Here is a 23442-nt window from a genome sequence, read left to right on the forward strand (position 1 = left end):
TAGATTCATAGCTGTGAAAGTAGACTTCAAAACTAGTCAGGAGTGATAAAGAAGGTCACCATACCACAAATGTGTTGTTAGGAACTAATACTCAAATTTGCTTCAAGATGCACTTCCTCTTTTCATTAGTAAAGCTAATTGAAAATGCTGTGATGTTTTCTTTTTGTACATTTCTATACATCTAAACACTTCCACGGAGTTTAATTTTTAATGTGATTTTGATGCCTTCCATTTTTCATTAGTTCTCATTATGTAAATTTAAATATGCTCATAAAGATAATGCATGACAAAAAATCCACACAAACAAATCATAACAAATGCTGGTACCTATGCGGAGAAAGAGAAACCTCGCTCACTGCTAGTAAGGGCACAAATTATTATGGCCACAGAAATCAGTATGGAGGTTACTCAAAACCCTAAAAATTGGGAGCCGGAACACTGGCTCAACAGTTAGGAGTGCACACTGCTCTGCTCTGGCAGAGGACCCCAGTTCTGTCCCAGAACCTAAGTCAGGAGGCTCACAACTACCTATCACTCCAGGTATAGGACTGAACACCCTCTTCTAGCCTCTTCAGGTACTTGCACAGATGTACTACATTGAACGTAAAGACTGTGATTCCCCAAATGACCAACATCTGGGCAAGGGTTGGAGGCGCTTTTTCCTGCTGCTGCTCACCACCAATTATCATACCTTGGCTTCAATTTGTCGATAGCAAGAGATACCATATACTGTGGCTCCATTTCCATTTCTGGGTGGTAAGTGAAAAAACACAGTATCTAAGAGATACACAGAAAAATGTAAATAGTGATGTTAATTACTCATTACTGAACAATCAAATGTGAAGTTTTAATGCAGTCATTAACACACAAATGATGACACAACCAGGTAATACTTCTAACATCACAAACTTTCCCCCAATCTTTATAGTACATGTCTGTCACAAGCCTAAGAGATAACATAGAAAATATATGCAGGAACTGTTCCAGACCAAAGGAAAGTCAAGTCATAAAAACTGATGGCAGCAAGTGAATCTTGAGTGGATACAAGAAATTATGGGAAAACTGGGAAAATCTGAGCACAGACTGGATGTGAGATGATATTATGGGATTATTGTTACATCTTAGCTGTGATAATACATCTGCATGCTAGGAAATTATTAAATCCTTAGGGGGTGCATATACTAAAGTATTTAGAAGTCGAGTGTCTGTCATTTATTCCAAATGACTTTAGAATAAAAAAAGAGACAAAACTAAATATACACATAAAGAAAACTTGCAAGGTATTTCCTATAATCTTAACTTTCCCACTAGGTTGAAAGCATCCACAGCAGAAACGTTAGGATGAAAAGTATTTCTTAGGTTTTATATCCTGTAATAAAGCTCATTTTAAGCTGCATAGTAAATTTTGATTTATTTTATAAGGGAAATATTAAGTATTGCAATAGGAAAACAAGTAGTCAAATTACATTGAATTTAGTTTAATCAAAGTAAAATGGTACTTCATTAGGTCTGGCAAAGCACTCTCATATGGGTGTAGAAGACTCAGTGTGAAAATGTCATTATACTCTTCTTTGAGGACACAAACATTCTCCTCATGCAAGCAAGCGACTTTTAAAGCACAGGGTTGAGTAGTGAGTCAAAGAAACAATCTCAGCTGTATTCAGGTGGGCATGAGAGAACAGCCTAGTGAGTCTGAAACCGGAGCTTTCCAGGCCAGGAGTAGTTAGTGCAGGTAAGTCTCCATTTCTGCCACTGAGTGGAGTCTGAAACATGATATAACTGTAGGCACAAACCTATTAGCAGCTGTCCTGCTCTGGCTATACCTGAGTGCTCTGGGCAGGAGGGGAACCAAGGGTCACTGACCACGGCCCCATCACTCTCTGAAGCTTCTCTAGCACACACCTCACCTCCAAACAACACATACACATTTTATAAATAATTACAATAGGCTCAAAGGCTTTCATTTACCAAAGAATTCAAGACTGTTATGGAAAAAATTTCCAAAACCACACCTAGTAATCGGTCTACTATTTACTGACATACCTTCCTGATAGTTATGTGCACCATCTGGTAAGGCGAGGAAAGGCAAATACTTCCATTCTTCAGGTAGAGTGTGACTGTCATGTCCATCTCCCGCAATCAGTGGTGGGTAAGAGAACTCAACCTAAATTGGAAAAAAATCTTAGCCAAACAGAGACCAAAGGAAGAATTTTATACTAACAAACAGTAATGCTCTTGAACCCTGAATGATGCCATGCAAACCCAAGCACAGTTTATAGACTGTTTCCTGCTTACTTAAAGTGTCTAGTTGTAACTCAAAATGCTGTCTAAAAGTATAAAGCTAAGCCAAGAGAACTTCAAGTATCTCTCTTAAATAATCAATCCATGAGGCCAGACCTACCCTGACTCCAGTCATTTCACACATTTATTCTGAAGTGATAACAGGAGGAAAGACTGCAACAATGGCTGACTTCTAAAAAGCAGAAACAATAATGACACTAAACCACAAGGAATAACCTTTTCTTTCTTCTTTTATGTGTACAGGTGTTTTACCTACATGTATGTAAGTATACCATGTGGGTGCCCTTTTCTAGTGTTTACCAAAGAAACAGGAGGTGGGGTCCCAAGCTGAGTCTGAGGGAAGAAAGGCCCCATCCTCAACTGCCTCCAAGCCTGTTAATTCCTATCTAGCTATCTAATAGAAAACATTAAGATTACCACTCCTTAGTGTTTAAAATAATATAGAAAAACAGTGAAGGCTATGTTGAAGCCCATTAAGGGAAAGCTACTTTCTCTGGGACAAAATAATAGAATCTGAATTATGCCTGTGGTGGGAGACATGATATTCTGATATGCTCCAAAGTAGAAGGAGCAGCAGGCTGCGTTCCTGCCGCCCGACTCCCGGCGGCTTGGCTAGCTTAGCCCCTGAAATAACAACACACAAACTGTATTCTTTTAAACATTTCATGGCCCACCAGCTCCAGCCTCCCACTGGCTAACTCTCACATCCCAATCAACCCATCTCTAATAATCTGTGTAGCACCACGAAGTGATGTCTTACCGGGAAGATTCTAGCCTATGTCCATCTTGGGTCGGAGCTTCTTTGCATATGGCTCAGAGAGGAGAGGCATAGCAATTGCCTCACTTCCTCCCAGCATTCTGTTCTGTTTACTCCGCCTACCTAATTTTCTGTCCTATCAAGGGCCAAGGCAGTTTCTTTATTAACCAATGAAATCAACTCAAAACAGAAGACCCTTCCACATCACTCCAAAGATTAGAACATTATATACTCCAGGGTCAATAAAATGACTCAGCAATTTATAGCCAAAACTAAAAACTTAAATTCAATCCCTGAAGTCCATGTACTGGAAGGTGAGAACTGGCTCCCCAAGTTGTGTGCCTGGTCTGTCAATCACCTTGCCAGAAGACTGCTCCTTAGGAAAGCTGGTTTACCTGAAGGCATGCTGTGGCGATGGGAAAAACGATCCCCTTAAGGAGATCATGTACTTATCTCACAGAAGCCACACTCCCAAAAAGTTGCTTACTGCCCTTCCATTATGTAGCACTACTAAGTCTGCCAGCATTTCTGACTCAATCAGTGTAAATTTCCCTTTTCTACCTAGTTCTTCTTTGGATACAGTCCAAATGCTGCAGACTCTCTGGGCCTTTTTACTTTTTATGAAGACTCCTCCACCCCATTTATAGCTGCTTGCTGACTTCCATGGCTCAACTCTCCTGGTTTCTTGGACTCTAATTCGAAAGGTATGGCTTTCAGAGCCTATGAGATGGCTCAGAAGGTTAAAGGCATCAAGTATAAAGACTGGAGTTTAATTTCCAGGACCCCTAGGGAGGAAGGAGGGAACTGTTTTCAAGTTGTTTCCTTTAGACGTTGCCTGAAATTAGACTATTTGACAAGAAATTATGTGTTTCTACAGTTAATTTGCTAGTTATAGTCTAGACTTTTATTTGTTCTAGTACATAAACTATAACTGTCAGATTGCCATTGCTTTTTTTAAAAAATATTATTTATTTATTTTTTAATCAGAGTCTTACTATGTAGACCAGACTGGCCTTGAACTCAGAGATTCACCTGTCTCTGCCTCTGAAGTGCTGGAATTAAAGTGCCACTATGCCCAGCTCTTTTTTAAAAAAGTTCACTTCATGAGTACTGTATTTACATAATTTCCACCCTCTCTCATTCTCCATTCCAACTCCTCCCATGTCCTTCCCTCTCCTTAGGATTTTGTCTTTATTAGTTACTTTACACACACACATACACACACACACTCAAGTGTGTGCATGTTTTCATGCAAATGTACATATAAATATAACCTGCTGAGTCTATTTAGTGTTGCTGTTGTGTATATGTGTTTAGGGCTGAGTCCTGGGAATGGGAAACCTATTAGGAACTTGTCCCTGGAGAAGACTGATTCTCCCCCTCTAAGCATCCATTAACTGCCTGTAGTAAAACCTCCATGAACATACAAAATAAAATTAAAATGTATTTTTTAAAAAACAAGGCAGGACTTTCTCTCTTCTCTCTTCCTCTTCTTCATCTCCCTTCCTTGGCAGCAGCCAAATTTTATAGCTTGTTGATCTTGTTTCTTTCCTTTCCCTTTCTTTTCTTTTTCTTTTTTTTGAGACAGGGTTGTTTTGTGTAGCCCTGGCTATCCTAAAGTGGCTCTGTAGACCAGGCTGACCTAGAACTCAGAGAGATTTGCCTGCCTGGATCTTGTTTCTTTCCTTTCCCTTTCTTTTTTCTTTTTTTTTTTTTTTGAGACAGGGTTTGTGTGTGTGTGTGTGTGTGTGTAGCCCCGGCTATCCTAAACTGGCTCTGTAGACTAGGCTGACCTAGAACTCAGAGAGATTTGCCTGCCTCTGCCTTCTGAGTGCTGGGATTAAAGGCATGTGTCCCATTTAAAACCATTCTTGGTTTTTTTTTCTTTAGAGTTTTTTTTTCAAACTCTAAAGAAAAGGCCCTTAAACTTCCTTCTAAGTCAGTTTCTAAATTGTTTTATTAAAAGACTAAAAACCCACAAAAGGAAACCTCAATTTCCCTGGTAAAGTTCCAACTGTTTTGCAATTCTGCTTTTTCTTCCCCCGGAAATGGAGTGGGGCTAGAGAGATAGCTAAGAGGTTGGAGTACTTGCTGCTTGTCCAAAGAGCTCAGGTTTGATTTCCAATACCCACATCAAGCAGCCCACAAGTGTCTGTTACTCTAGCTCCAGGAAATCTAACACCCTCTTTTGGATTCCACAGGCACCTGCATGTATTATGAATATACATCTACACACAACATAAGTAAATCTTGTGAAAAAAAGAAATACAGAGTCTTGAGGAGAGGGTCATAAGGCCCCACCCATCTCTGAGGAGCTACTGGCGGTTATAGTTGCTGTGGAATGGGAAGGGATTTATTTTATTTTTTTTAGCAGTATAGCCATTAAGCTGCCCAAGTTTCAGTGAATTACTTCCCTATCCATGCTTGTGCAGTGGGTCACACACACAAAAACAACAAACAAATCATGAAGTAAGACTTGCTGAGAAGAAAGGGTTCAGTAGGAGTGGAGGGCATGAAAAAGAATAATGGATGAAAATGACAAAGACTTTACATACTTATGTGATGCTGTCAAAGAATAAAGTAAAAAAAAATACAGTTTGGTAAAAACATTCAAGAGTTGAAGCTGAGCTGGGTGGTGGTGGCGGACGCTTTTAATCCCAGCACTCGGGAGGTAGAGGCAGGCAGATCTCTGCGAGTTCGAGGCCAGCCTGGTCTACAAGAGCTAGTTCCAGGACAGGAACCAAAAAGATACAGAGAAACCCTGTCTCGAAAAATCAAAAAAAAAAAAGAGTTGAAGCTGAGCTGGGAGGTGAGCATGTGCCTTTAAGTCCAGCACTCGGGAGGCAGAGGCAGGAGGATCTCTGTGAGTTTAAAGCCAGCCTACCTACAGAGTTCCAGAACAGTCAACGCTACACAGAGAAACCTTGTCTTGAAAAACCAAAATAAAATAAAATAAAAGTTGCTAGCTATGTTTACAGACCAGAAATTCTACCAGAAAAGAGATCAAAAGCAAAAATTTAGGGTGGTCAGATGGCCTAGTGGGTAAAGATGCCTGCAGCCTGACAGTGTGAGCATGAAGACCCAGATTCAATCTCTGCAACCCGACACAGAGAACTGACACCACAAGTTGTCTTCTCACTTCAACACATGGATCATGCCCCTTTCCATGAACACTGTAAACAATAACAAACTATTAGCCGGGTGGTGGTGGCGCACGCCTTTAATCCCAGCAGGCAGAGGCAGGCGGCTCTCTGTGAGTTCGAGGCCAGCCTGGTCTGGTCTACAAGAGCTAGTTCCAGGACAGGAACCAAAAGCTACGGAGAAACCCTGTCTCAAAAAAATCAAAAAAAAAAAAAATAACAAACTATTGCAGAATATTTGTGTACATTGTAAAGATGTGTCTCTGCCCAAGGAACCTTCTTATTGGTTTAATAAAGAGCTGAATGGCCAATAGCCAGGCAGGAGGTTTAGATGGGAGTTCTGGGCAGACAGAGAACTCTGGAAACAAGAAAGGTGGAATCACCAGCTAGAATTGGAGGAAGCAGGATGGGCAGTTAAGAGATGACGTAATGCCACGTGGCAGAGTGTATATTAATATAAATGGGCTAACTTAAATTAAATTATAAGAGTTAGTAGGACAAGCCTAAGCTAAGGCCAAGCTTTTATACTTAATAATAAATCTCTGTATTGTTATTTGTGAGCTGACAGCCCAAAGAAAAATATGACCACAATAAAGGAATTTTAAGGTTTGGAAAATAAATGCTCTCAACTGAATGTTTAAAAATTAAAAACTACGAACAAAATCAAAGAGCTTGTGTGATATGTACTAGATCATTTAACAAAAGAGTATGGCAATCTGATTCGTGGACTGGCCCATTCTGGTAAGTATAGCTCTCAATCCTCAGAGAAGTGCCCCCCTCCACCTTTTTGCATCTTTACAGAAATCCACAATAGGTCAGCATGTAGAGAACTGACCATGAGGTACCCAACCCCAGGTGACAGATCTACAACACAATCCCTACACCTAATGCTCAGGGAGCATGGTGGAAGAGTGGAAACATTCTAAAAGCTGGGCAGTGGTGGCACACACCTTTAATCCCAGCAGTGAGGAGGCAGAGGCAGGCAGAACTCTATGAGTTCGAGGTCAGCCTGTTCTACAGAGTTCTGGGACAGTCAGGGCTACACAGAGAAACAGTCTTAAAAATAACAACAACAAAAAAAGTCAGAGGACAAGGACATCTGCTGTGAGACAGTATCTCACACACGAAATCTCAGTAACATGGTTGCCTAAGCAAGATCTGTACAATGCCAATGCCAAAGAAGATGGGGGAAATCTCACTAGGCCCCACCCCTAGATGAAGAGGTAAGGGCAACTGAGCTAAGAGGTGGAGACTCAGTTTTCTCAGGGGACTAGTTCCTGGTAGGTTATCTATTCAAAGCGCTCCACCCTAAAAACATACAATGAAAAGTAAAATGAACTCAGCAGGTTAATTTTGTGTGTGTGTGTGTGTGTGTGTGTGTGCACAGACACAGGCTTACAAACATGTGTAACAGTAACAAAGATGAAACATGAATTAGAGGAGGAGGGGCACAAGAGGAATTGCAAGAGGAGCAGGAGGCGTAGAATTATGTAAATAAGTACTCATTTATGACCTTAAAAAAAAAGCATGACATGCTGAGAAAAATACTTTTATTTGTTTGTTTTGGGATCTCTCTACAATGTAGCCACAGCTGTCTGGAACTCATTGAGTTCCAGGTTGGCCTTGAACTCACAGAGATCCACCCCAAACCCAGAAGCTTGTTCACTAAGCAAGTACTCAACCACTGATTCATTCCTCCAGCCCAGGATTAAGTTCTTGGTGCTTTGTTTCTACAATACCCTGGGTAGGTGCAATTTTACAAAGGTGAATAATAAAACAAGCTGCTTTAAGCATCAGTTGGGGAAAAACTCAACTAGAATTTTTCTTTCTTATTGAATGAATTATATAAGAAAGAAAAATTCTAGTTGAGTTTTAATTCATTCAATTATTATAAATTATCTAGCAAAAAAAAAAGGAGAAGGGCAAATTTGGGAACTAGTTATATTTGCTGGTCTTGGAGTAGTGCTATACTTCTGCACAGAACTCTGTTTACAGAAGCAGTCACTTTTACCTGTGTGCTGAAACCAAAACCTAAAGGCAAAGAAATGACACAGGATGCAGGGTGCTACTGTGCCATCCCTTTTCTGCTCTCTCATCTTCATAAAGTACCACATATGGTTTCCTCTACGGAAATACAGCTTACCAATAAAACCAGTGAGTCAGGCAGAAAACATAATAAAATCTAGACTTTCAAATGACAGCAAGAATTAGGAGACTCTATTCCATCTCCTATTAATATTGATGTTTTCTTCCTTTGCAGAGCTCCACTGTGGAGCTCTGAAGCACACTTCCACATCATTCTTTACCTAGAAAGACTCCACTGGCACACACAATGAACACACACGACACAGAAAGCATTCTGACTCCAGGGCTGGGTGTTTTGGCTTTTGTTTTTGTGTTTTTGAGACAGTTTCTTTTTGTAACAGTCCTAGCTGTCCTGGAACTTGCTTTGCAGACTAGGCTGGCCTCGAACTCACTGAGATCTGCCTGTCCAGGGCTGTTTTTCAGTATGCTCTCAGCAATTTTTCCAGTAAGATCTTTGTCAAGTTCTGTCACTTTACTCCTATCTTATAAAGCAACTAGTTAGTTCAACGGTCATAGTCCTCAAGTACTAAATAATCTTGTTTTTTCGAGACAGGATTTCTCTGTAGCTTTGGAGCCTGTCCTGGAACTAGCTCTTGTAAATCAGGCTGGTCTCGAAGTCACAGAGATCCACCTGCCTCTGCTTCCTGAGTGCTGGGATTAAAGGCGTGCACCACCACTGCCTGGCCAGTACTAAATACTCTTAACATCACATGCAATAATGCTCACATGCAATAATGCTACTTTCTCGTTAGTGTCATTCTGTCTTTCTAATCTGAGGATAAAGGAGTATAATATCTTAAAGTTAACAGTCTCTTTTTTTTTAAACTTTCTTTTATATATATATATTTTTTTATTTATTTATTTATTTATTTATTATGTATACAGTGCTCTATCTGTGTGTATGCCTGCAGGCCAGAAGAGGGCACCAGACCCCATTATGGATGGTTGTGAGCCACCATGTGGTTGCTGGGAATTGAACTCAGGACCTTTGGAAGAGCAGGCAATGCTCTTAACCTCTGAGCCATCTCTCCAGTCCAACAGTCTCTTTTTTTGAAGGGCTTAAGTACTCTGTCCACCTAACAGAATCCTCTTACCTCAGACTCCCATTTGCTACCACACTGGGCTTGAAGTTAATAGCATGCACACCACACCACACCACACCACACCACACACACACACATATACACAAGCGCGCGCGCACGCGCGCCACTATTATCTCTTCACTCCCTTCACTATTGTTATCTTCTAACGAACTGAACTTTTGTCAATAAGTCTTTTAATGTTACATTCTCTGTGAAAAGAGAGAGACCAAATGCTTTGTTATCTACTAGTAGTAATTGTTTTTTCGGTACCTTAAGTATTCAATCTACAGCCACTAGCACATTATGACATCACTGCCTTCCGAAGGTGTTTGTTCTGACTGAACAACCTTGTTCTATTTTGCTCCTCTGCGGTCAACACAAAGCAAATGCTCTTTTCCCACGGTGGGTTGAAGAGCCAGCTAAGAAGCTAGTACCAGCCCATTTGCACTTACTGCTTGCCAAATTACATTTTTATTTACCGCAATTGACTTGGAGTGTCCACCTAACGAAAAGAATAGCTCTGGGCAGGATCAAATCTTAAATGGCAGAAGAGAAGGGGGCGGGGCCGATCGCCAACCCTAAACTACAGAGTCTAAGGCTTGCAAGAGATAAACAAAGGAAGCTGATTCTCCTGCGTGGCGCCTGCAAGCCCGTCAGCCTACTTGAGCATTCGCGTGGAAACCCACAGCTCACCACCTCCCGGCGATCAAACGCCGAGTTGTTCCTCAAGACTTCCTTTCTGGGTAAACACCCGGCAGGTCGGTGAGGGCTGACAGATCACCGAAGGCGCGACCGTCACTCTTTCATTCCGAACCCCACTGCACATCGTGCAATTCTCGGAGGAAGACCACGCGGCAGGCCGCGGGCGCCGAGCAGGGCGCGGGCCGGTCCTCACCTGGCAGCCCTTCTTGTGGTGAAAGCCGACCACCACGATGTGCAGGACGGGCCCGCAGGGGGCGCCGTCGCCCTCACGGCCAGCCTTCTCCATGGGTGTCCGCCGCAGGCCCGCACCGCGACTCCAACCGCCGAGGCCGGCCCGCACGACCCAGAGCGGCGGCCTTCAGATGTCAGCCCGAGCGCCGCATGTGCGCCGAGTCGTGGGCTCGGAGGCCGTAGTCCAGCTCCCTCACCTCCGCGCAGCCCCACGGGGCCACTACCGCTCTGCTTCATCCGCTTCCGCAGCTTCCGGGCTGTCACCTGACGCTACGGCCGCCCCCGGCGGCGGCGTGGGGCTGAACCCTGACGCCCCCGTCCGGGCGGGGTCTGAGGCGGCATGGGCGGAGCCCGGATGGAGGCGGGACCAGAGGGAAAGAAGGCGGGGCGGGGGCGGGGCTGTATGGCAGGAGCGGCGGAGCCTTCCGGGCGAATGCGCGGCTGGGCAGGATGGATGCTGACCCTCAGGGACCTTTTTGCAGTAGTTAGTGGAGAGGTCTAGGGGTTGCGTGTGCTTGAGGGTTACACCTGCTCCTTTCTTCTATGTACTTTGTCAGTTCACTTGCTTCTAAAATCTATTTTTCCTTCTTGAAATCTCCTTTCTCCTCCCTCAGCTTGACTTCTTTACAAACATGTTTTCCCTTCACTCTATAAATCTTTTTTAATTTATATTTATTTTATTTTTTTAATTAATTTGTTTATTAAAAATTTCCACCTCCTCCCATTTCCTTCCCTCTCCTCCCTCCTCTTCCCCCTCCCTCTCCAGTCCTAAGAGAAGTCAGGGTTCCCTGCCAAGGTGGGAAGTCCAAGGCCCTTCCCCCTCCATCCAGGTCTAGGAAGGTGAGCATCCAAACAGACTTGTCTCCCCAAAAGCCAGTACATGCAGTAGAATCAAAACCCAGTGCCATTATCATTGGCTTCTCAGTCAGCCCTCATTGTCAGCCACATTCAGAGAGTCCGGTTTGATCGCATGCACTCTATAAATCTTTTGTGGAATCTCTCAACCTTGAGTTTTAAATGTTTAACAAGGAGGCATATTCATGATGTTTGGTATTTTGGGTATTCAACGTCTAAATTAAGTTGCTTGCTTGCTCAATGTTTTCTTTGGTTTCGTCCTAGAGTTTTTTTCATTTAGATTTTATGTGCAGTCCCAGTCATCATGGATAATGGCAGAACTTGAGGGACTGAGGTAGGAAGGTTGCAAGTTTCAAGCCAGTCTGGGCTACATAGTGGTAGAAATGTGCTCACCAGGTAAAAGATTACAACTCCAACTTTAGTGACCCAGCAACACTTTGTAACTTCAGATCAGGCCGGACTTGGTGGCACACGCTTTAACCCAGCACTCCAGAGGTAGAAAGGCGGGAGAATTTTTGAGAATGAGGCCATCGGGGTCTGCAGAGTCCAGAGCGAGTTCCGGAACGGCCAGGATTGCACAGAAAAATGCTGTCTCGTCAAACAACAACAATAATAATTAATAACAATAATTTCATATCATCAGTGGAGTCATTGTCCAAAAATCATAGGAGCAAGCACGGATCAGGAAGGCCTCAGCCTTCCATCCCTAAGGCCAGGTGTGGTGGTAGTGGTATGAGTGGTGGGGGCTTAGCTCTTCCTCCTCAGCCTGAGGTTTGATTTCACAGTCTACTCCTGATCTGCTAATTTAGAAAGTGATCAGAAAAGGAGAACAAAGGCGGAGCACACAGTGGGCTGAGTACTCCTGGCTAAAGGACCTGGGGCTGAGAACCTGTTCGGAAGAAAAGGCAATGGAGAGTTTCAGGTTAGTCTAGGCAAACAGACCTGCAAAAATAAATACATAATGATATGTAAGAGTTTGGAAGCAATTTAAGCCTTGAATCATAATATCTTTGACAAAAGATTTACATTCTAGTACCATGATTAAAATGTGTGTGTGTTCAATTTTCATTGCTTATTTACTATAACTGGCATAAAATAGGTCGGTTGTTCCAGGGTTTTTAAATGCTTTGCTGAATGAGCTACAATTTCAAAAAGCATATTGTTTAAATGCTACTAAAACTATTTAATATTTTTCAGTATGTTACTATTCATATCCTTTTTATATTACAAAACTTTTGACAGTGCTCATGACTTCCTAAAAATATACTAATCCCAGCATATAGAGTATATCAACATGCATGTTACCCTTTTATGTTAGCTACTTGATTTTTACTATTTTAGCTCCTTTTTTAAAAAAAAACTATTTTTATTTTATATGTATTGGTGTTTTGTCTGCATGCATGTTGTGATAATGTTAGATTTGGAGTTACAGACAGTTGTGAGCATCCATGTGGGTACTGGGAATTGAACCCCAGTCCTCTGGGAGGGTTGTCAGTGCTCTTAACTGCTGAACCATCTCTCCAATCCCTGATTTTTACTATTTTCTTGTTGTAAACTGTGTTACTATTTTCCACAGTTAGCGTAGCTAAAGTTAAATCTGATTTCACATTTTTTGTTTGAAATGTGTGGATAGATTTCTGTCTCCAGTAAACATCAATATTTAATTCACTGTTCGGGAGACAGAAATATGTGTCACCTTGCTTCCTAGAGCGGTCTTGTGAGATTAAATCATCTGTTTATAACTATTATGCTTAAACGTTCTAAGAACATATTTAAAGTCATGCTGTATTTAGTTACTATCTGACCAAATGCTGATTGTAAGGGACTTAAAGAAGACAGGATTTATTTCAGTTCAGGGTTTGAGATGATACAGTACACCAAAGAAGCAAGAGACAGATTTCAGGGCTTCAAACTGGTTCATGTAACAGTTTAGAAAGGCACCTCCCATGCTGGAGGGATGGCTCAGTGGTTAAGAGCATTGTCTGCCCTTCCAAAGGTCCTGAGTTCAATTCCCGGCAACCACATGGTGGCTCACAACCATCTGTAATGAGGTCTGGTGCCCTCTTCTGGCCTGCAGACATAAGCACAGACAGAATATTGTATACATAATAAATAAATATTTAGAAAGGCACCTCCCTCAAATTAGGTTTTATATGTGTGTTTTTACATGTTCATGTATGTGTGCACGTGTGTGTGTAGGTCAGAGATCAACGTCAAACATCTTTCCTCAATTGCTTCTCCACTTTATTTATTGACAGGATCTTTCACTGAAGCTAGAGTTCACCCATTTGCTGAAGGGATCAGCAAGCCTTAGAAAAATATCTCTGCCTCTCCAGCACTGGAATTACAGATGTGAGTCACTATTCCCAGATTTTCTTACATAGGTGTGAGGTTATGAACTCAGGTCCTGCTGCTTGGTGGTACACACTTTACCAACTAAGCCATTTTTCCAGACTCTGCATTAGTTTTTAAGTGAATTGCATTACTGTAGAATAAATTCATGACCAGGATATTATTCCCAAGGACAAATGCCTCCTATTTTCAAAAGTATTGACTTGGGAGAGGATCCCAAGTCTGGAAGGAACTAGTTAACGAAAACCAAGTATGTTTCTGTACTTTGCTTTGGCAGGAAATTTTGATTGTGTTTATATAATGGCATACAATGTCGGGGGGGATTTAAAATGCTTTTCTGAATACATAACTGAAGGCGTAAGTCACAAACAATGCCACACCAATTTGAAATTATGACTAATAGGGTGGTATTTATTTAAAGGGGAAAAAACTTACAGATCGCCGTGCCAGACAACAGCCCTCTACACAACCAGGAAGGGAGTCTAGTCACCGGTGCAGCAGGAAGTGAAGAGAGAGAGGAGAGGGAAGTGGCCGCTTTTTTAAAGGGAGAGAGTCCACGCACCAATGGGCTGGTATCTCAGCAGCTATAGGCTGGAGGAGTGGGAGGACCTCCTGCAACACCTCCCCCTTTTGTTTAAATAAGAGAATTCTAAACCTATTATGAAATTATATATAATAAGTACAAATATCCTATTCTAACTAGCTTAGGTCTTGTATAATAAATAACTTGGCCAAGTCATGAGAGAAAGTAACTACATTTATATAGTCTTCAACCCCATCAAAGATCTGAGAAGGGAAATATTGTTACCTGGGTAATTAGGAAGTTCAGTAAAACAACTTCCAAAACATGCAACAAATCACAGAGACAACTGGCTACCTGGGCAATCACCCAAAGTCATGTTAGCAGCGTTGAAGCGACCAACTTTGGCTAAGGCCTAACATAACTGACATGCCATTTTCAAAGGCAAGCAACTTTTCAAAACTATCTTACCCTGTCTTGGCAGGATATGACAGTCCTGTTTTATCCATTGATGCACACTCTGTATCTCTGTCAGTGGTTGAGGTATGGGCATTTCTTTGCCCCAAGGCCAGTTCTGCCAAAAAGAAAGGCTCCAGGTGGAGTGTCTTTGGTGCTCAACATTCTCTCGGGAATAGAGTGGTGTTGCCAGGAGCAATTGTGTCTCACTACCACAAAACTCTGAGTTAGATTAAAGGCCATTTTCTACAGCTCTTTGAAGAAGTTGAAGACTATCTATCTATATTGAGTATAATCTCTATATATCTAAAGAACCTGATTAGTCTAATTATAAATGACAAACTTAGATGACTATTAATCTATACAATTTTCAATATCTATCTAACTTAAAGACTAAGAAAATAAACGACTGTTGTTGAAACAAATGAGAACAATGACCTCCAAATATAAGCAATGTACAAATATACATTGCAGTAGGTAAATATATATCAATACACAAATATTATATAAGTATCTTAATCAGAGGTAGAAATGTACACTGCAATATGGTAAATATATACAATATATATCAATACAATATATGTCAATACATAAAAAAATGTTTTAAACAGAGGTAGAAATATGCACGCATACAATAGTCAATATAATTTAACTTTGTATCAATATACAAGAATCTATACCAGTATATTTGTCTAAAAACAGTAACTCACAATTACAAATTATCCCATCATCCCTCTTTTTTTTTTAAATGATCCCTGAGCTTATAAAATTCTTCCCCCATCCCTCAATCATATAGTAATTATAATCAACCCCTAAATGATGTCCCTAAACCCAAGGGCAAACTTTACTGGGAGAGGGGATGTCGTCCTCTAGAATTACTTCCAGCTGTCATAGGGGCGACGTTCTTTCTGGGGGATCCTGTGAAAGTAAAATGATGGTTAAATTTAAGATCAATGTCTTTTAAAATTGCAAATAGTCTCTGAGTATTTTGTGCAGGTCTGGCCAAATGTTGTATAAGATGTGCACCATTTCAGCTAACCAATTTGGAGCTGTCTTGTGCAGCTGGTACCCAAAGCAGGTCTTGTAGTAGCGCTATCAGTATCATGACGTCATATCAACCAGGTGGAGTTGTTGTTATGGGGCCCCATCTTGAAAAGCTTTTCCTAGAAGCACATACCTTGCGATGATTCATAAATTCCATTTATACCTGCTCTGTAAGGAACCACGGTGGGGAGTGCACTCTGAGACAGGAGCTCTGGTGATTTCCAACTCACTGGAATTGTAACTGAAATCAGCTGGCTGCTCCTTGCCTCAGGAAAGATCATAATGGCGCAGAACTGCTCCCATCCAGTAATCTTGTTCACTCCACTGTGTAAATGCTATGCGCTCACTTTTCAAAGGTTTCTTTCTTTTTTGTGGCATTAATAATTGCTAATGTTGTTGAGCCCCAATGGAGCAGGCCTTTAATTCCAGCTACCTGGGAGACTGCAGCAGTAGAGGAGAAAGTTCAAAGACTGAACTAGAGTGAGTGGAAGGCCAGCCTGAGTAGCTCAGTGAGATGCCTGTCAAATAAAACAAAACAAAACAAAAAACAAAACATATGTTCAGAAGCGCGCAAGCGTGCGTACACACACACACACACACACCAAAACAGGTCAGGAGCATAACATTCAATGGACTCACTGATAGGGGACTTTCCCAGTATGTATGAGGTCTCTGCTTTCATCCCCAGCATGGCAAAAAGAAAATTGCCAGTATTCTTTTTGTTTATATCATGGGAGACTTAAAACATTGAATGTATTATTCTTTTCCTGATGAAAATTAAACAAAAATAAAGATAGAAAAGAAGAGCCAGAAAAGAAAGAGTCTTCATAAATGTGTTGGGACTTACTCTGTATTTAGAACCTTGCAAAGATTAAGGAGTCTGCCAAGGGGCATAAATGAAATAAGAGTAAATTCAAAGAACATTGTTTAGACCAAATCTAGGCATGTGGTAGCTTTAGTGCACCAAACAAGATACATTGTTACCTTCATGCAGTTTATGGTTTAAAGAAATCTTCTTTTATGTTTATTTTGCCTGTGGGCATGCATAAGTTGGAGAGGGAGGACAGCTTTTGGGATTTGGTTTGCTTCTTCTACCTACTGAGCTCCAGGGGCTGAGCTCGGGTCACCCAGCTTGGCAAAACGCAGCTTTACCAATTGAACCATCTCACCAGTCTCCAAACAACAAAGTTTAATTAACAAGCAATTAATAATGCTATTGTATGTAGTCCCTACCCTAAGCCAAACATCATGTTAGTTTTAGGAAGCAAAGATCAGTAAGTAACAATACATCAGCTATAATACAGTTTGCTATGCACTAGATCCTGTCCTGACCAATTTTCATAGGTTATTTCATTTAATAATTAAAATAATCTTTCCAGTGGGCGAGAGAGATGATTCCATGGGTCAAAGCATTGACACCTTTTCCAGAAGGCCTGGGTTTGATTCCCAGCATCTACATGGTGATTCACAACTGACTGTAACTTAAGGCCCCGGGAAGGTGGGGGGTGGGGGGATCTGATGCCTTCTCTGGCCTCCATGGACGCCAGGCACATTGGGCTTGTTTGAATAAGAATGGACCACATAGGCTCATATATTTGAATGCTTAGTCGCCAGGGAGTGGAACTGTTTGAAAGGATTACAAAAATTAGATGGTGTGACCTTGTTGCAGTAGGGTGGCCTTGGAGGAAGTACGTCACTGGGGATGGACTTTGAGGCTTTCAAAAGTCATGCCAGGCCCAGTCTCTTTCTCGTGGCCTGTAGATCAGGATGTAGCTCTCAGCTCCCACTCCACTGTCATGAGTGCTGCCAAGTTCCCCCACCGGGGTAATAATGAACTAAACCTCTGAAACTGTAAGCAAGTTAATTATGTTCTGTTATAAGTGTTGTCTTGGTCATGGTGTCTCTTCATAGCAGTGATTAAGAGAGACATACAACAAACAAAACACCCATAAACACAAGTAAGTAAATAAATAATGAAAAATATTACTTGCCATTAACACCACTGTTTCTAATAGATAAATTGAGATTTAAAAAGCTTAAGTAATACACCCATAAATCAAATAATTAGTAGAAATTGTGGTGGGCTAATGAGATAGCTCAGCAGGTATAGAACCCACATGCAAGAGGAAGGAACATATTCTTTCAAATTGTCCTGACACACACACACACACACACACACACACACACACCACACACGGATATGTTCACTCGCATGGTGCACACAAATGTAATCTTTAAAACATTTTTAAAGCTTTTAAAAATTGTGAAGGTTGAATTAGTATAAAAATCATTAAATTCAGAACCAATGGATTTAATCACAATACTATGTCTCAACATTCTTAGTCTTGAGGAACTTAGTCTTTTAATGGGAGTTAGCTTTGTTAAATAATTATGTAAAAATACACCAAGATAACTCTGAGAACGATAGTGATAGATAACAAGACTCCCAAATCAGAACAGGTGATCATCTCTGAGAAGGGTGTTGAAACATGAGCAACATATTTACCAGGACATGGAGTAATATCATAAAGTTAAATAAGAAAAAAATGGTGAATATTGGGTTGTTAAGGAAATATATTTGAGAAGGCAGGTAAGTGTTTTATGCTAAATGTAAGAGAAATGTGTATGGTTTAAAGACAAAGTCAGTAAGAGAAGCTTGGAAGTGACACATACCAACTGCACATAATGTCCAATGCTACCTTTGCAAGATTAGACTCCTGTCGAGTCCTCTGTGAAGCTTTTCAAGTTGATAATGTGTAGCCATGAGACAGTACTTAACTTCTTTAAGCATAAGGAACCTAGCCATGACTCTTTTTTTTTGTTTGTTTGTTTTTTTTTTTGTTTTTCGAGACAGGGTTTCTCTGTGTTTTTGGAGCCTGTTTTGGAACTAGCTCTTGTAGACCAGGCTAGTCTCAAACTCACAGAGATCCACCTGCCTCTGCCTCCTGAGTGCTGGGATTAAAGGCGTGCGCCACCACCTCCTGGCCCACGACTCTTTTTTAAATGAATTTTTCAACAAAGATTTTATTTATTTGTTATGTTTACAGTATTCTCCCTGCATGCCAGAAGAGGGCACCAGATCTCATTACGGATGGTTTTGAGCCCCCATGTGGTTGCTGGGAATTGAACTCAGGACCTCTGGAAGAGCAGCCAGTGTTCTTAACCACTGAGCCATCTCTCCCGCCCTCATCATGATTCTTGCCTCAAAGGATGGCTGTAAAGATTACATTTGTAATTGCCCTAGAACCTAGTAAGTACACAAGATTTATGGAATGGGGTGGCTTGAAATTGAGAATGAAGTTTCCCAGGATCCCTAGAGACATTGCTTTATATATTAAATTTCATAGTGTTATACACATGAAATTTATTATCTGTCCCTCTTCCCACACACTCCAGTAAAAGACTTTCCTGTACATTGGTTTATATATCCAGCAAGCTGCTAGTCAAACAGTATTCAACAGATTTTTGTGTCCTGAATGAAGAAATGAAAGGTGCTTACAAAACAGTGTAAAAATGAATATTGTTCATTATGATCTCCCATATTTAGACTTAGATACAAATGAGACAGACGAAGGTAAAGAAATTTATCTGCTTTCTATTTTTTTTTTTTAAGAGGCCCAAGCCTAGCGCCTCGTGAATGCTAGGAAAACACTCTAGTGCTAAGCTAGTTAGATGTCAGCTCTCTTTAGTTTTTATTTCTTATTTTGTGTCAGGCTCTCACAAATTGCCCATGCTGCCAACTGTGTCCTCCTTCTGTCCGTTAAACGCTGGGATTGCTGGCCACTCCACACTGAGGCTTTTTATCTATTTCCAAAAAAGTGTGATAGCTCATTTTCCGTATGTGATGACTTCAGCATACAGAGTGACATCTAGTGGCTGCCTGTAAATCAATCACTGATAGCAACTTTAAGAGCCTGTAATGAACTAGACTTCTAGAAAGGTAAGAAGAAATTAAGTAGTAAACAAAACAAAAACAGACAAAACTTGTGAAAACCTGGTATAGAATATTAAAAAAAAATGCTTCGTATGGGTTTTCAGTCTTCCAGGCTTCCTTAAGAAAATGGGTAGTTATTGAGAACACAGATAGGAAATCTGAATTGATTTTACTGCTCTGAAGAAAGATCCCGGCTTGAGATGCAACCTTCTAGAGTAAAACTATCAGAGTCAGAGAGCTAGTATGTTGTAGTCTTCCGGAATAGCTGAGGCAAGCTATCTCTAAAGTTTAGCAAAACTTCTGGGGCCTGTCGGAATTGTGGCACCGCTAGAGGGCCGAACTGTTCTATCGAATCTCTCGGCGATCCATTTGGACCCACCCGATCTCAAGATCGACATCCGATTCGTTTTGTCTGAGCCGGCTGCGGAAAAGGGCGGAAGCGCGCTCTTTTAAAGTCTGCGCTGGGGGGCCTTAGGCCACTTCCGGCGTGGCCATGGCGGCTAACGCGACCACGAACCCGTCCCAGCTCTTACCACTAGGTAAAAATCTTGCCTGGGGAGCGGGCGGGTTGCTGCAGTTCCGCGCCGGGGGCCGAGGTGGGCCTGGCCGTCCCGTCCTTGGCGTTTCCGGGAAGACAGACCGTTTTACCTGTAGCCGGCGAGGGTCCCACTTAGTGAAGGACGTCCTCGGCCTTCTTTGTGAGCCCGCCAGTTAAGACGTCGTGGGTAGCCGTCCCAAGTCGCAGTTTGGCGTTTTCGGTCTCCAGGTTTGGTAGACCCCATGCTGTGTCTGGTTGTGTGAGGAGGGCGCCACTGTCTATAGTGAATCTTAAAGGAGAAATCTGGAAATGAGCCCCGTTATTCATGAATTCATCAAGCAGTCCCCTCACTGTGCCAGGGTACTGTTGAATAATGAGCTTAAATTACAGCCCTTGCTTTCGGACAGCACACTGAAAAACATGGTACCGAGCAGTGCTAAGTTGGCTGCAGAGATGCTCAGGTTGGTCTCCAAGCACAGAGGTAAAGGCGAGGTGAGAGAAGTGACAGGAAGCTGATGGCCATAATAATGCCCTCTTTCCTGGGAGGTTGAGGCGCCGATGAAGTTAGTGAATGTAGCTGTGATCGGAAGTTTTTGCAGTGTCCACTCCAATATGTGTTAGGTCCGTAAAAACACTGACGAGGAAAATCTGTCAAGTTCTTTACCTTTTGGTGTGTGCGTTTTCATATATTAACCAAATAATCTAAATAAAATCACAGTCATATTCATTGCAGCAAAAAAAAAAAAAGAGGTAAGGCAAACATTTGTGCTAATGGTCGAACAGAGGTTTGTATAAGATGTAGTAGTTGAATGACTGCTTTTTGTTTAATGATACGAAAGTAATAAATAAGCTGTCAAATGTTTGTTGAACTAATAAGTGGGCAAACAGTCCTTTTCCTTCCCCAGAGCTTGTGGACAAGTGTATAGGATCAAGAATTCACATCGTGATGAAGAGTGATAAAGAAATTGTCGGGACACTTCTAGGATTTGATGACTTTGTCAGTATCCTTTCAAAACGTGGTAACGGTACAGGTTTTTACAGTTGTATTCGTATAAGAGCTCTAGCCAGATGATGTATTTCTGTTCTTATATTAAAAATCATTTTATTTTCTGGGAACTTGGTATCATCTTAAGGGGTGTGTTTGCCGAGAGAAGATAGCGTTCTTGGCAACAACAAACCTTTTGAATTTGCACCATCGTGTTGAACGTATTTGGAACCAAACCAAAACATAAAGCAGGATAAATCAAACCTTGTTTATTTTCTTAACAACAAATTTCAGATATGGTGTTGGAAGATGTCACAGAGTTGTGAGTAGTATTACAAATTAAAGAATGGGGACTTGGGGAGGAAATCTCTTTAAATTCAAGGCAGGCCCCTTAGTCGCTTTTCTTTTGCTGTGAAGAGACAGCATGACCAAGGCGGTTTATAAAAGAAAGCATTTACTGTGGGCTTGCTCATAAATTTCCGGGTTAGGGTCCACGACTTCCGTGGCAGGGAGTGTGGCGGCAGGCAGGCAGGTGTGTGGGGGTAGCTAAGCACTTATATGTTGAAATAATCACGAGGCAGAGTGAACTGGGTATGATTTGTTCTTTTGAACAATCATAAACCTCAAAACCCACCCCCAGTGTCACACCTCCAACAAGACCATACCTCCTAATCATTCCCAAACATTTCTTCCAACGGAGGACCAAGTTTTTCAAACATATGAGCCTATGAAGACCACGCTCATTTCAATACCATAGCAGAATTAGTATGATTTATAAAAAGTATTGCCTGTTGGAATTATTTTAATACTGAAATTTTATTTTCTGGTATTTGTGAAATTGGGTCAGAGGATTATTATCTTAATGTTGTTTTTCCTGAATTTCTAAGAAATTCATGCTAACAAGCTTTATAGTGAACTATATTTACATTACAATTATTCAGTGGGCAGGCTGTGCTTCTGAAAATTATTGTAATTGTATGAGTTCACATTCGTTCATATGTAAGAATAAGGGTTGAACCCAGGGCCTTCTGCTGGGCACCCAGGTGTGCCTGCCACCAAGCTGTTCTCCTTACCCCAAGAATAATTTCTAGGAAGGGAAAGTGTTTCCAAAATATTGCCTTTGAATACTTGTTTATCCCGACTCCATTCTGTCTGTTTATTTAGTGAAATTACACCAGAAGGAAGAAGGATTACAAAATTAGATCAGATTTTACTAAATGGAAATAATATAACGATGGTAAGACTTTAAAACTGTTTTATTTTGAATTCAGTATACTTTTATGGGGCAGGGATCACAGAACTGACTAACCGCTGAGGATGGGAAGGGAGCCGTGGGTGATCAGTGCCCCGATGCAACTATCAAAAGAGGACTGGTTCTTAAGATTAATTTGCCTAATATTTTAGTTCATCAGAAATCATTTTTGAACCTCTTAAACATGAATTAATGTTGGGATTAGTAACAGATATTGGTGACTTGGAGAAAATGGAAATTGAAGGATGGGGGAGAGACAAAGGTGACTTTGGTTTATGAGGAACACGTGAGGTTTTTCAGGTGGTATGATGGTGTTATTAATAAACTCCTTTTCTCTGATGCAGCTGGTTCCTGGAGGAGAAGGGCCTGAAGTATGAGTGGATTTCCTTGACTTATTCTGGCTTTTAAAAACCTTTATCGTTTCTATAAAATGAAGTTTCCGTTAAAAGGAAATACTTTGAAGATATACACCCATTTTTCTAAGCTAATCATGGTTATTTTGGGAAAGGAATAGTTGTTTTGTTTTTTTTTAAAGACTTAAAAAAATAAAAATGTTTTTGGTTAATTGGGATTTTATTTATTATGTTGAAATATCTAGTGGAACAAATATAGTAATTTTGATACTTGGTTTCATATTGATTTCTGTTTATTTTCTTCCTCATTTATTTGATTTGGGTTGGGGCACGCCATTTTATTCAGAGGCTTGAGGGTGGGGACGGGTGGAAGAGTTCTATCTGAGCCGATGTATGGCTCAGCAATTAAAAGAATTTGCTGCTCTTTCGGAAGACCCTACTTTGGTTCCCGGCATCCATATCAGGTGGCTCAACTTCCTGTAACTCCATCTTTGAGGTATGAGTTCCTCTTCTGCTCTCCATTAACAACTGCGCACCCATCACAGACACTCGTGTAGATAAAAATAATCTTTAAAAATGAAATGAAGCAAACACAAGTAATAACAATTAATTGGATGTCTAGGAGTAATGATATGTATCTGTAATCTCAATACTTGTGCCGTAGCACAAAGTTTGCTGCTAGTTTGGGGTTAACTTCGTATAGGTAGTGAGGAAGGACGAGGCCAGCCTGGGCTATGAAACAAACCAAACAGCTTTTTTGTTTCAAACAACTCTAGAAGTGAAAAGATAAACCACAGAGTAGAAATTATTTGTGAGTCAAATTGCTTATTAGAGACTTATATGTAAACTGTATAA

At 41.1% G+C, this 23442-nt stretch overlaps 2 protein-coding genes across 3 annotated transcripts in view; one reads left to right on the forward strand and one right to left on the reverse strand.

Annotated features, from left to right (window-relative positions):
• Avl9 (AVL9 cell migration associated) overlaps positions 1 to 10559 on the reverse strand; it is a 53139-nt gene extending 42580 nt beyond the window's left edge. For both annotated transcript variants that reach the window (XR_005973274.1, XM_041640208.1), the window contains exons 1-3: positions 10261 to 10559; positions 2044 to 2164; positions 692 to 777 (exon numbers count right to left, since the gene is read on the reverse strand). Coding sequence is in view for 1 of the 2 variants with exons in the window: in XM_041640208.1 (XP_041496142.1) it covers positions 692 to 777; positions 2044 to 2164; positions 10261 to 10353 (300 nt within the window). In the remaining variant the exon portion in view is untranslated. The remainder of the gene's footprint in view (positions 1 to 691; positions 778 to 2043; positions 2165 to 10260) is intronic.
• Positions 10560 to 19865: 9306 nt separating this feature from the next.
• Lsm5 (LSM5 homolog, U6 small nuclear RNA and mRNA degradation associated) lies at positions 19866 to 22865 on the forward strand. The gene is made up of 5 exons (XM_041640339.1): positions 19866 to 19998; positions 20903 to 20998; positions 21277 to 21304; positions 22147 to 22219; positions 22579 to 22865. The coding sequence occupies exons 1-5, from the start codon at positions 19953 to 19955 to the stop codon at positions 22609 to 22611; spliced, it is 276 nt and encodes a 91-aa protein (XP_041496273.1). The 5' UTR covers positions 19866 to 19952; the 3' UTR covers positions 22612 to 22865.
• Positions 22866 to 23442: the final 577 nt, after the last annotated feature.

This window comes from Microtus oregoni, unplaced genomic scaffold (genome assembly GCF_018167655.1).
Source record: "Microtus oregoni isolate MIOR12 unplaced genomic scaffold, Mior012 000062F_ref0000492, whole genome shotgun sequence".
Lineage (NCBI taxonomy): Eukaryota > Metazoa > Chordata > Mammalia > Rodentia > Cricetidae > Microtus > Microtus oregoni.